Here is a 13,538-nt window from a genome sequence, read left to right on the forward strand (position 1 = left end):
TACACTAAAAAATTACGTATCTGGAATTCAAATTTAAACCGGGATTCCTGTATTTTTATTTGCTACATCTGGCAGCACTAGCCAGTGAGGTCTAGGATTCACTTCACAGAGACCCACGTTACAGGTAACGTCCATAGAAATACCTTTAAAGAGACATAGCCCTTAATTCACACACACACACACACACACCACAGATCACAAAATGCAGGTAATAATTCATCCTTTAATGTGATTCATGCTACTCTGATGACCTTCAGGTCAAACTCAGACTTGCAGTTAGAGGCCCCATTGGCTATTTTTTTTTCTTTTTTTTTTTTCCCCCCATTGGCTATTTTTATCTGTGTAATACTAGAGGCCTCATATGTGATAACGATCTTGGGTTTCGTCTGAAGCCTCAGAAGCCGTGTCTCTTGAGGTATTTGGCTCGGGCAAGGACATCATTGCAGAAGTCACAGCTCAGGTCCTCGCTGCTTCTGACATAGCCAGCACCCCCACCGTAGGCACAGAGTCCACCTGAAATGCACGTGAAAGATCAATGCTGTAACCGGCTCCATAAATAAGAAAGTGTTTTTTTTGTTTTGTTTTTTTTTTTAAAACAGTGTTTTCAGTTCCCTCATATTTCAAATGAGTTTTCAGTGTTCATCTTGTGGCTGGGGCTGGCTGCTCTAAGTGGTCTTGACAGTGAGTTTTATCTCGACACTGGTAGTTTAGCAACTACAGTTTCAACGTAGGCAGAATATAGGGAGCTCTCAGTAAGATTTGATGACCAAAACTTTTTAACTGTGTTGTACTAATGCATTCCTTTGAGCTTCTTTCCCAGAAACAGTGGAACCTCCTTGCAGCAGCCAGGAGATAATTACACAGGTGCACCTGTTTTTCCAAAGAAGACAAGATAAGATATACCCCACAACGGATTGTGCCCAAGGACCCGCTGAGCCTGTGCGCAAGGCTGAAAGAATGACCAATATTAACCCCTAGCTCATTATAATACTAAAATCCGCACCCTGGGAAGGACTTAGCTGCCATTTTTTGATCATGGGATGTGTGTACTAGCATGATTCCTCACTGCGCTTGCGTGCCCTGCACTCTGCCCCAAACACGCAATGATGCTCGCTCCCCGGTGCAGTATTCATTTTGCCTCCAGAAAAACCTCCTGACCCTGTTGGTTGGAGAGGCAAATTTGAGGCAGTCCATACCTCCCACCTCCCAGTTAACATGTCCACCTGTAACAAATCCTTTCTACCTTGACAATCTTCATCGTCTCAGTAACTGGCTTTCTGTGCAGTGAGCAATAGTGAAGCCCCCTTGTGGGTTCCTTAACAATGCTGGCCTAGCAGCCCTTCACTGCTTCAGGGTATTCAGCAGTTAATTGGATTCTCCTTCCTAACTGCCTATCAGGAGGCAACTGTGGTTTTGGGGAATCTGTGCAATGTGTTACACGCATCCCTATTCTGTGCTGTGAAACAGCTGCCCGGCATGTTGCACGTACCTCTCAGGTGCTGGTCAGGGGTCCAGGTTGGAAATCTCCTCTGGATTTCTTTGATTCTAGTAGTAAGAATCTCAGTCTTCTGGGAAACCTGGGACTCACTAATCCAGGATGTGGGCACAGACAAGCCAGCGTCCTGGAGAGGGTAAGGCAGAGGAAGAGCGGGTCAACAAGGTGGGAGGGTGACTGAGCTGTGTGGCTCAGTGCTGCTCCTTAGATTCCCTTGTCTTTTTCTCCTTCCACCTTTGGTGGAACCAATGGGGATTAATCCCCCAGGGGATTAGGATTAAATGGTAAAACTACTTACATCTGTTAGGATGGCTATTGTCAAAACCACAAAAGACAATTGCTATGGTTTGAATGTTCATCTCCTCCAATGTGGCAGAACTGAGAGGTATGGCCTCTAAGAGGTGATTGGGTCATGAGCACTCTGCCCTCGTGAATGGATTAATCCATTCATGGATTAATGGATTAATAGGTCATCACAGGAGTGGGACTGGTGACTTTATAAGAAGAGGAGGAGAGACCTGAGCTAGCATGCTTAGCCCCCTTGGCAAGGGATGCCCTGTGCCACCTTGGGACTCTGCAGAGTCCCCACCAGCAAGAAGGCTCTCACCAGATGTTCCCTGTCAACCTTGGACTTCCCAGACTCCAGAACTGTAAGAAGTAAATTCTGTTTCTTATGAATTACCCAATTTCAGGTATTCCATTATAAACAATAGAAAACAGACAACAAGTGTTGGTGAGGATGTAGAGAAATTGGAATCCTTGTGCACTGTTGCTGGGAATGCAAAATGGTGCAACGACCATGGAAAACAGTATGGTGGTTTTTCAAAAAGTTAAAATTAGAACTACCATATGATCCACCAATCTCTCTTCTGGGTATTTATCCAAAAGAATTGAAATCAGTATCTTAAAGAGATATCTCTCGCACTCCCATGTTCATTTCAGAGCTATTCACAATAGCCCAAGGGATGGAGACAGCCTAAATGTCCATGACAGATGAATGAATATGTAGTGCATTTATACAATGAAATATTATTCTACCTTTAAAAAGAAGGGAATCCTGCAATATACGACAACATAGATGAACCTTGAGAGATGGAGACAGCCTAAATGTCCATGACAGATGAAAGAAAATGTAGTGCATTTATACAATGAAATATTATGCTACCTTTAAAAAGAAGGGAATCCTGCAATATACGACAACATAGATGAACCTTGAGGACATTATGTAAGTGAAATAAACCAGTCACAGAAAGATGAATACTGCATGATTCTGCTTACATGAGGTATCTAAAATAGCCAAATTCATAGAAGCAAAGAATAGAATGGTAGTTTCCAGGGCTGGAGGGACAAGGAAATGGGGAGTTGTCAAGCAATGTGTATAAAATGTCAGTCATGAAAGACAAGTAAGTTCTACAGATCTGATGTATGACATTGTGCCCATAGCTAGCAACACTGTACTGTACACAAAAAAATCTGATGAAATGATAGATTTCATGTTAAGTGTTCTTACCAAAGGAAAAAAAAAGTAGTAAACTTATGAAGTTTGGGCTATGGGAAGGACAAGCAGACATTTCACTACTGCTTCAACGTCAGGGTGAGAGGTTGAGTTAGTGGCTGAGTTGGCGTAGATACCAGTCTGATGCCCTCCTTTAATACCACAAGTACAGACCCTCCAAACAGGCCAGGAAGGGGTTTTTCTGTCTGTATTTATAATTCTCCTTCCAGATGATCTGAACATCTAAAGGGACATCTAACTTTTCACATGTATATATATCATCCCACACTTAATTGATTAACTTTTCTTATACACCTTTGACTACCACTTCCATGTGGGTTTCACCATATCTGGGAGAAATATCTGAATCTGGAGAATTCTTATTTCATCTTCAAAGGAGATAGACTCATCCTTATCCTCAAAACCGGATTTTACAAAGGAGGCAGAACAGGGCAGCAGAAATGACGCCAGCTCCAACACCACAAGACACTGTTCTTGGTCCCAGTCCTGCACTGTCCAGCTGCATGTGACATTGCAGCAGTGACTCCCTCCGTGTTCATCCATCTTCTCCCTTGCTGAGGATGGATTACATGGCCCCCCAACCCTATCTCATCAGATTATTGGATAGATCCTCACATCCAAATAAGATAAAGTATTTGAAAGTACTTTTAAAAATTATAAAGCATAATACAAAGTGGTCATGGGAAGCAAATTTAAAGAGATCACTGAGAAATAAATTTTCCTAAAACCTTAAAAAATGACTGCAATATTCAAGTTTCTCAACAACAACAGCAATGTGAGATGCAATGGGAAAAATATCGAGCCTCAGTCTCAGCCTTGCCATCCTGGATTCCCCTGTGCAGAGTAGTCCATCAATGGGGTTAATGACCAGTTCCCTGGAAGTGTCTGTCTGACAAATGATGGCAGGCAGGTTTTATGCAAGAATAAAACTTGATCTTGCGAACTAAGAATTGGGTAGGAAAAAGACAAGTGAAAAGGAATTTAACATTTGTTGAGAATCTACCAGATACTACATGTTTTTTCACATTGTTGTATTGAACCTTCATAATTATCAGAATGGCATTTTATAGGTGGGGAAACTGAGGCGCAGTGAGATTAAATGATTTATTCAAAGTCATTGAACAAATCAAAGGCTACAAAATAACTGAGCAAAGATTTAACCTGTGATGTTTCTCCTGGACCCATGCCTTATTGGAAATCCACAATAGGGTACCCTGGTTGACATGGCTCAAAATGAAGCAGAAATGTTGCCTCTCATATCTCTGAAGCAGAACTGTGACTCTCACTATTCTAGGGACCTTCATTCACTCTGTGTGTAATGGAGCTATGCCATCATCCCCCCCCCTAAAAAAACAGAAAAAAAAAAAAAAGGAAATAGTTAAGGTGCCTCCTTGGAGTTGTGCCACACAGCAGAATGGAGAGTTACCTGGATCACCTTAATCCTATTGCCCATGTTGCCCATGTTGCCCACGTTGACCAGAACGTTGCCACCCTGAAGCTCCCTGGACAAGACACCAGCAATCACTGCAGGATCCACGCAGTACTTTTGGCCAGCGGTTCGCATCACGGGTTGGTATTTCAGTAGGTATGGCATGTCTATTTCAGCCAGCTTTTCAGAAGCACGAACTCCTAAAGCAAACAGAGAAGGAAGAACGCAGCCCGGTGTGAGTTATGCTGAAACGGGAGCTTAAGCAGAGAGAGAAAGTGCATTCCAAGGATCTGGGTAGTGGTCTAGGACTGAGAATCCCAAATTTTGGTCTTTTTCTTTCTTCCTTTTATTTCATCATATTATGGGGGTACAAATATTGTTAGGGTTACAAATATTGCCCCTGTCCCCTCCCCGAGATGTGCCAGAGATTCAAGCGTGTCCAATCCCCAGGTGGTGCGCACCACACTTGTTATGTAAGTACACACCCTTCTCCTCCTCCCCCCTCCCGCCTGCCCACCACCCGATAAAAAGTTTTTTTCTTTTTTGTTTGTTTGTTTTTGACATTTTGGTTACATTGTATATCTTTGCCTCTCCCTAAGAACCAAATTTTGGCCTTAAAACTCTGGTGGCCATTCCTTGACCTGAGATTAGGTCTCTCCACCTGTGAGCTTCAGTTAGCATCCCCTCAGGCAGGCATCCTCTGTGGCCACCAGTGCCCCTCAGCTGGGCTCTCAGAGGCTGCTCTGGCCCACCCAGGACAATTCTGTGGGCACAGGCACCATTAGTCCCATCCTAAGCACCCCAGACACGGTTGCCCAATTAAGGGTGCCTGCCCATTGGTTACAACAGGCACATTATGTGAAGGAGAAATTCTCCCAAACCCTACAAGTCCTTGGACAGTTTCCCTTGATGGGTCTGTTTACAATTGCCCACCATTCCAATCTTAAATGACACTAAAAAAAAAAGTGAATTTAAACCTTTGTGAAATAATTAGACTACTGAGCACAATGAAAACTGATGCTAATTTACCTGGCTAGCCTCATCTTCTAAGCATTTTTTATTGTTTATTTATTTATTTATTTTTATTTTTTTGAGATAGAGTCTCACTCTGTTGCCCGGGCTAGAGTGCCCTGTTGTCAGCCTAGCTCACAGCAACCTCAAACTCCTGGGCTCAAGCAATCCTTCTGCCTCAGCCTCTCGAGTAGCTGGGACTACAGGCATGCACCACCATGCCTGGCTAATTTTTTCTATATATTTTTAGTTGCCCGATTAATTTCTTTCTATTTTTAGTAGAGACAGGGTCTCACTCTTGCTCAGGCTGATCTCAAACTCCTGACCTTGAGTGATCCACCCGCCTCGGCCTCCCAAAGTACTAGGATTATAGGTGTGAGCCACTGTACCGGGCCCATTTTTATTGTTTAAAAAGCACTCTCACTCACGTTGTATTATCAGAGTTGATAACAACACTGTAAAGTAAACACCTTACTGTTATCCCCCTTTCAACAGAGGCTCAGGCAAGCTAAGCGACCTGTCCAAGAAGCAGAGCCAGGGCTCTGACAAGGCTTGGACTCTGAGTCCAAAGTTCTTTGCACCACTCGGTCTCCTGGGGCTTGTGGGAAACAGTGGGAACCCAGAGGCAATGCTGAGAGGGCAGGAGTGGGTGAGGGGATATAACTACCACAGTAGTTCAGGCCGTGGAGTCTTCCAATCCCACAGGATGCCCCAGGGGTGACCAAGGTTCGGATGTTTCCATAGCATCCCCAGTCGCTGCTTTCCGATGAGTCTGTAGGTTGAGGAAAGTTTAACCTAAGGCACTGAACTAGAATAAGTCTCATCATTCTTCTTTCATGAATGAAATGACATAAATAAAAATAACTGTAATAAAATCAATAGCAACATGAACTTCATTCTGCCATTGAAACTCGTTTGAAATTTAAAATTAACACTGTGCTAAGAAATTATCACAGAAACCACTTTGATACTAAATTCTCACCTCCTATCCTGTGGAGGAGGGGAACGACTGGAGCAATTATACCCTTCACAAGTCTCTGGGGTGTTTTGGAATAAATCAGAGATCGTCTCTTCTCTATAAAGTAGTTCTCATCTTATATCTTACATGAACTCTCAGCACTTCTCACTCAGATCCTTCTAACTCATTTAGGAGATGTTTATGTTTGCTCTGGAGAAACACATATAAAGCTAGACCCAAAGTAAAGGAGCTGCTTGTAAACTGGGACTTCTGGTTGGCTTCCCTTTCTCTCAGGGGCACTTCTAGGTGAGGGTCTAAGGCTGCAAAGAAGGGTACACATGCAGTGAGGCATGGGACCAGCTCTCGACATGGGGGTTCCCTCTCACTTCCGACCTTTCCTCTTTGTCCTCTCCACCTCCCTCCACCTGCCTCTGTCATCCCAGTTGTCACTGAAGGGAAAGACTGGTTTTAGGCTCTATTGGGATTTCACAAAGGCCACTGAAGAGAAGATCGTTCCATCTCTTGACACCAGGAGGAGGGCGCATGAGAGCCAGTAACAAGACACCTGCTGAGGCAGGAGCTTAGTCCTTCTGAGAATCATCTCACTGTTGTAAGCCCATGAGAATTTCTCATCAGATTACTCTTTTCAATTTACTTTATTCTTTGACTAAAGTTGATTACATCATTAACCCTTAATGATTTGCAGATCTTTGGAAATAGATCTCTTGCATATTATCATATGTGTCCTGTATGCTTACATCAATGCATTTTAAGGTTTTGTTTTCTTCCTCAGAGCTTCATGGGGTTGACATCTGAAGAAACTAGTATTTTGGCATAAGTACTTACACTTTACAAAGTTGTGAGGAGTAATCTGAGAGAAATGTGGAAATGAAAAGACCTGGTCTTTTATGAGTGTACCAAAAATTGAACAAGCCAACTGATTCTCTTTATTATTGGTGACAAATACCCTTAATGTTGCAGTTGGTTGTATCACTAATGGCTTCCTGCCTTGTGGACTTCTCCCTAACCATATTATAGGATCCTCCAAGATCTTTCTATTCCCAGTGCTTAGCATTTGTAGGAATTTTTAAATACTTGTTGGATGAATAGATCAATAAATAAATGAATGAATATAAAACCCCATCTTGAGAAATGTTTTCAATTTAGAGCCAGGAAAAGTTTAGCTTCTCCTAAGGAACTATATCTCCTGCTTTTATTTATCAAAAAACAAGCACTTTTCCCTTTTGCTCCAGCTGCAATGAACCTTAGGACCAAAGGTGAAGTTCAATCATAGCTACTATGTCAGCCTCAATGGTTAGCTTAGTCACATCTCCTTAATTCTCTTGATACTAGTTTGGTTTTCTATTTGAATTACATTAGTATTTTTATGGCAACCACCTCAATTCTTCTACGGAAATATATGGACTATAAATAAATGCAACGAATACTTTTAGTGTTTTTGTGGTAGACAACGAGCAGTTGTCAGTAGTGTATATCTAAAGTCTGACCTTAAGCAACACTGTTTTAAGCTCACCCCACATTCTGGAGACCCCATCCTTTCGTAGGGCATTGGAGGAGAGGCTGCTTGTCAGTGGCTGTTCCTAACTCAGGGATTTATTGGAAAGCTCAGGAGAAAAATAATGTTTTCTGCTGCAGTTTCAAGTATCAGAAGTATCATTATATTGCTATGCTTATCCTTCCCCGCTGCAGGGTCACTTAGAAGAATGCACCACACTCACCAGTCAGGGCAAGGAGGCCCAGAAGCAGCCACAATGCAGACATGTCAATGACCCGGCTCTACGGCTCCTGAAATGCTTTTAAAATAAAAATTAACTTGAAGATACAAAAATGTCAATTGTCATCATAATAGTATGTGATGTTTCTGTGGAAAGGGGGGTGAAAGGAGCAAGCCTCCTTATATCTGAACCAAGAAAACAAATGATTTGAATCATAGTAAAAAAAGCAAAAGTAGGGCCGGGCGCGGTGGCTCACGCCTGTAATCCTAGCACTTTGGGAGGCCGAGGCGGGCGGATTGCTCAAGGTCAGGAGTTCAAAACCAGCCTGAGCGAGACCCCGTCTCTACCATAAAAATAGAAAGAAATTAATTGGCCAACTAATATATATATATATAAAAATCAGCCGGACATGGTGGCGAATGCCTGTAGTCCCAGCTACTCGGGAGGCTGAGGCAGGAGGATCCCTTGAGCCCAGGAGTTTGAGGTTGCTGTGAGCTAGGGTGACGCCACGGCACTCACTCTAGCCTAGGCAACAAAGCGAGACTCTGTCTCAAAAAAAAAAAAAAAAAAAAAAAAAAAAGCAAAAGTAGGACAAGAGCTCTATCCGTTTTTTCAATTAACTTAAAAATGATGGGCCGGGCGCAGTGGCTCATGCCTGTAATCCTAGCACTCTGGGAGGCCGAGGCGGGCAGATTGCTTGAGGTCAGGAGTTCAAAACCACCTGAGCAAGAGCGAGACCCCCATCTCTACTATAAATAGAAAGAAATTAGTTGGCTAACTAATATATATAGAAAAAATTAGCCGGGCATGGTGGCGCATGCCTGCAGTCCCAGCTACACAGGAGGCTGAGGCAGCAGGATTGCTTGAGCCCAGGAGATTGAGGTTGCTGTGAGCTAGGCTGATGCCACGGCACTCACTCTAGCCTGGGCAACAAAGAGAGACTCTGTCTCAAAAAAATAAAAATAAAAATAAAAAAAAATAATGAACGAGACTTCTACTCAACCCACAGGGACTCAACATACCATCAAGTCACTGGATACTAATTATTTCAAGAAGTCAAGATATTTTCTCAACACCAAGAAACAGAGTGACCTGACTCTAGACTCTGAAAAGCAAATTTTCAATGCATGTGCCTTATCCCAAGAGCCTAGGCCTTCATTTTCAAAGGAGAATATAAAAACGAGCATTTTGTATTTAGTTCTCTGAATTTGGGTTCTTTTTTCTTCAGGTTAGAAGAAAGGTCACACTTTCCTCAGTGCCTTGGAACATATACTGGTTTTTGATTTGGGTGGAGGAAGAGGGTGGAAGACATTTCCCACTGGAGAGAGGCTACTTCCAGCAGCAAAGACAAATCCCCAAGAAGCTGGGCCATGGGTCCCAGGATTGAACTCATGAGGTGCTCATGGATCTAAAGAAGGGACACCCAGCCACCACTGAGCCTCTGCCCATGTGCTCAGTGTTTTTTTCATCCCAACCATTCTTTAATCACCGTACACGAGTGCAGACAACCCTGGTTCTCCCATTAGCTACTAAACTAATACCCAGATGCCCCCAGAACAGTTTGCAGTTGACCCCAGGGAATGCTAGAGTTGCCACCCCTACCCCCAGAGACCTGCCACCACCCATCCCACTGCAGGGTGTTTCCTGTCACCACCCTTGGTCAGCTGAGCCTGGAGACTTGTCATTTTGAATTATTATTATCATTACACGTAGGAGTGTGCATGTAAATGTGGTATTTAGCACTTTCATGGTGCTTTTCTCATCTCTCTCGGTTTAAGGTTATTCTTATGTGCGGTTTCTTCTAAACACCCAGGAAGAGATTATGTCTCAACATGGAGAGGCATTAAAGAAGTCATTTGAATTCTGTCTTCTTAAGCTGAGGGGGCGTGTGTCCTTCAGATGTGGCCATGCTTTTTGGTTTTCTTCACTATAACATTGAGATGGTCTATCTGATTTTGCTTAGTTGAGCAGAGAGTGTCATGCTCAGTCCCGACACCAGAAAGGTACAGGAACTTGGAAGCTTAGGTAGGTCTGCAGGAACTTCCAGATTTAATCACCCAACAGGAAATCATTTATTCAGGATCCCTGAGCCTTCAGCACTGAACAAGAGAGGACAGTCAATCCAGGAAGAAAGAATTGCTTAGGAACAGGAAGGGCTCATGGTCTCCCGAAAATGTGTTTTTATAGAGGATTCTGACTGGCTTTATGGAAGGACCCTTCAGAAAAAAAAAAATACCACTCACATTCAAGCTCAACCAGGGTATTTCAGTCTTTTTTGCAGTTTTCCAGGAAAGAAAAATACTTCCTCTTGGAAACCCAAGTGGAAGGACTTAGCTTGTTTTGCAACATGAGAGCTATCTTATTTTCCAAGCATGGAGCTAAATATCTGTGTTGAGAAAGCACTTCACTGAAAAGTGTATGTAAATACATGTGCCATTTGCTTTAAGAACACAGAGTTACTTTCTGGTTGCCCCTGAGGCCAAGTCTTTAAAATAAATTTTTTTTTAAGTAAGGGAAGAGCAAGAAGTGACAATGGACTTCTTATATGGATGGACAATGTGCTTAATTTATAAACACAGAATGTTGAACTAACCCAACTCCATGCCCAACTTTATAGGTGCAGAAAAGTACTATGTATATAAGGGATCGTTGAGGCATAACTGGAATGTGCTCAAGGAGTGTCCATCGGTTGCCTCTGACTCATTTGTTAATACCCCTGTGGCTCCCTGCACCTGAAAACATTATGAAGATGTCAGGCCAAGACAGCCCAATGATCACGATGCCAAGCATGATATCTGCGTGGCATCCATTTTCTCCCTTCCTGGAGAGCAAAACAGTAACAAATAGCAAGCGGGTGTCCACAAGCTGGACTAATAGGCCCGCCAGGCACCATGGAAACTGATGATCAGAGCATCCCTCATGGGCCACTGGTAACTTTAATCAGGACATCTTCCTCTACCCACCCTCTCCAATGAGTACTCTGTAATTCCCAAAGCCTTTGGTCAGGGTTCTAAGGCATGGTGAACCATTTCTTCCAGTTCAACAATTTTTCTGGAGAAGGTATAAACAAATGTCTTTGGTCTTGTAGTTCTCTCACCGTGAAACTCCCATTGCTTTCCCAGGAACGCTCTGGATCTTTACCTTAACCTTGAACAACAGCATCACAGGTCCTTGGGGCCCTCCAACCAGCCCAGAAATGAGATGTATTAACACCCTGATGTGCTGAGAGATAAAGGTGCCCCTGCCTCATCGTGGCTGCCCATCTGATGCTGGGAGAAATGAGAACTGCTCTACGCAACTGCATTAGGCATGATCTCTTGCTCTAAGCTGTGTTCTTGCTGTTCTTCCGTCACTAAGATGTCTCTGCATCTGCCTGCTCACTGTGGGCTGACAATCCTTTCCAGTGGCATCACATCTTCCTCATACTCCTCTTGCCGTCCCCTCTTTCCCCTCCCTCCACACACACACACACACACACACACACACGCACACACACGGCGACACCCCTGCCCATTACCTCACAGATTGCTATGTACCGACAGGCCTTAAATTAAAATAATAATAGCAATGACAATCACAAATATAAAATCCTTCTGCCAATAGGATTTTGTTTTCTTGAGAAAAAGCTAACTTTTTAGAGCAAAAATATATGACAGCAACGTGATGGCTCTTTTTAAACTGTCACTTTGTGCAGAATTGCACTTTCATATGGTCTGTGAAAATAGATACTTTCTGAATGTGGATTGTGAGTAATGGTGACCAGCCTGGAAGGGCTCAGAAAGTTTGAGCATTTCTCTTCCCTCCCTGAAGACAAATCTTGTCCTTGCTGGGAGAGACTGTGACCTGAAGGGAGTCCCTTCTCTCAGAGCATCCTCTGGGCTGCTTTCCTCACCGTTCGCATCTGAGTTTCTCAGAGTTGAGAAACCCAGGAAGGCTCTTCGCCTTGTGCTGGGAATTTCCCCAGGAATGTCCCAATCTGAGCAAAGGTCAAATCTAAGAGACCTTGGCCTCTCTGTTCTATCCATAGACTCACAAAGCTTGTCTATCCTTTTATTCTGTTAGCCAAAACTGTTAGACATGTTAGTCTTAGTTCTTTCAATGCTTCCAGAGAAAATAAGACTCTGTTATAAAACCATCACTTAAGATGTGTGATTTAATATAACTCTGGCAAGACTGAGCCAGGGGTACAGGGAAGAGACTTACCATCTGGCAAAATACCAACAAATTCCTTTGGCTTTGAATTAACAAAAAGACATTTGATTTGACCTATTACAACTATAGTTAAATGCACGCACATTTCTGTTCTCCCATTTTTTGTTTTTCACATGCTCACAAATGCAAAAGTAACCACATACTAGCATTGAAAGAAATCTAAATGTTTATAAGTATTGTAACAAACAGAAAAAAACCATTCCATCATCTCCATATATCTATATTTTTTGAGACAAAGTCTCACTCTGTTGCCCAGGCTAGAGTGCCGTGGCGTCAGCCTAGCTCACAGCAACCTCCAACTCCTGGGCTCATTCGATCCCTCCTGCCTCAGCCTCCTGAGTAGCTGGGACTACAGGCATGTGCCACCATGGCCGGCTAATTTTTGTCTATATATTTTTAGTTGACCAATTGATTTCTTTCTATTTTTAGTAGAGACGGGGGTCTCACTCTTGCTCAGGATGTTTTCAAACTCCTGACCTTGAGTGATCCACCCGCCTCAGCCTCCCAGAGTGCTAGGATTACAGGCGTAAGCCACCGCACCCGGCCCATCTACATATTTTTTTAAACTTGGATTTTCCTTGCAAGGTCCTTAAGTTTCATCTGACTCCAGCCTTTCTTGTTTACTCAGCAGCAGACACAATCATTACCAGTTGATCCCCATACACCAGTTTCTCTCCCTCAATAAGCCCGAGCATAAGTTCCACACGTGTGGTTTACACTCACCCGTCTTCAGTTAGCTCTTGTCCTTAAAAGCAATGAGCCCACAGCACTTTATATAGAGTCCCTAGCCTGCTTCCTCTTTTTAAAAGTGTTGACCTCATCTTATTATGAAGAGATTTATGACAAATCTCATAAATTATAGTAATAATCATAATAATTACAAATACTTTGAACTTATATAGGGCTCTTATTCAAGAATGTCCTGACATTTTGAAAACATTTAACCAATTATTTTCTTACCACACCTTAGAAGGCAGAGCCTAGTTGTAGGTTAACTTTTACTATTTCATTTTCAGTTCCAACACTTGTTTTCATTCACATCAGCTTCTGGTAATGCAGGTTAGGTAAGAAAGAAATCAAGGAAGGAAAGAATGGAAATGGGGAGAGGAGAAAGAGAAAGAAAAGAAACAAGGGACTGGGTGCGGTGGTGCATACCTGTCATCCTAGCATTCTGGGAGGCT

At 43.0% G+C, this 13,538-nt stretch overlaps 1 protein-coding gene across 1 annotated transcript; it reads right to left on the reverse strand.

Annotated features, from left to right (window-relative positions):
- Positions 1-193: 193 nt before the first annotated feature.
- LYG1 (lysozyme g1) lies at positions 194-13,105 on the reverse strand. The gene is made up of 6 exons (XM_012787023.3): positions 13,081-13,105; positions 8,149-8,223; positions 6,119-6,223; positions 4,438-4,640; positions 1,490-1,622; positions 194-513 (listed from the first exon to the last, which is right to left on the reverse strand). Exons 2-6 carry the CDS (start codon positions 8,189-8,191, stop codon positions 395-397), a joined length of 603 nt encoding a protein of 200 aa, XP_012642477.2. The 5' UTR covers positions 8,192-8,223; positions 13,081-13,105; the 3' UTR covers positions 194-394.
- Between the last annotated feature and the right edge of the window lie 433 nt (positions 13,106-13,538).

This window comes from Microcebus murinus, chromosome 3, assembly GCF_040939455.1.
Source record: "Microcebus murinus isolate Inina chromosome 3, M.murinus_Inina_mat1.0, whole genome shotgun sequence".
Lineage (NCBI taxonomy): Eukaryota > Metazoa > Chordata > Mammalia > Primates > Cheirogaleidae > Microcebus > Microcebus murinus.

Coding starts and splice junctions, on each gene's coding strand:
- LYG1 (XM_012787023.3), bottom strand. CDS start 8,191: ATGTCTGCATTGTGGCTGCTTCTGGGCCTCCTTGCCCTGACTG. Junction 4,641..6,118: donor CCACGGCCTGAACTACTGTG/GTAGTTATATCC, acceptor TGTTTGCTTTAG/GAGTTCGTGCTTCTGAAAAG. Junction 514..1,489: donor CCCTGACCAGCACCTGAGAG/GTACGTGCAACA, acceptor CGTGCATTTCAG/GTGGACTCTGTGCCTACGGT.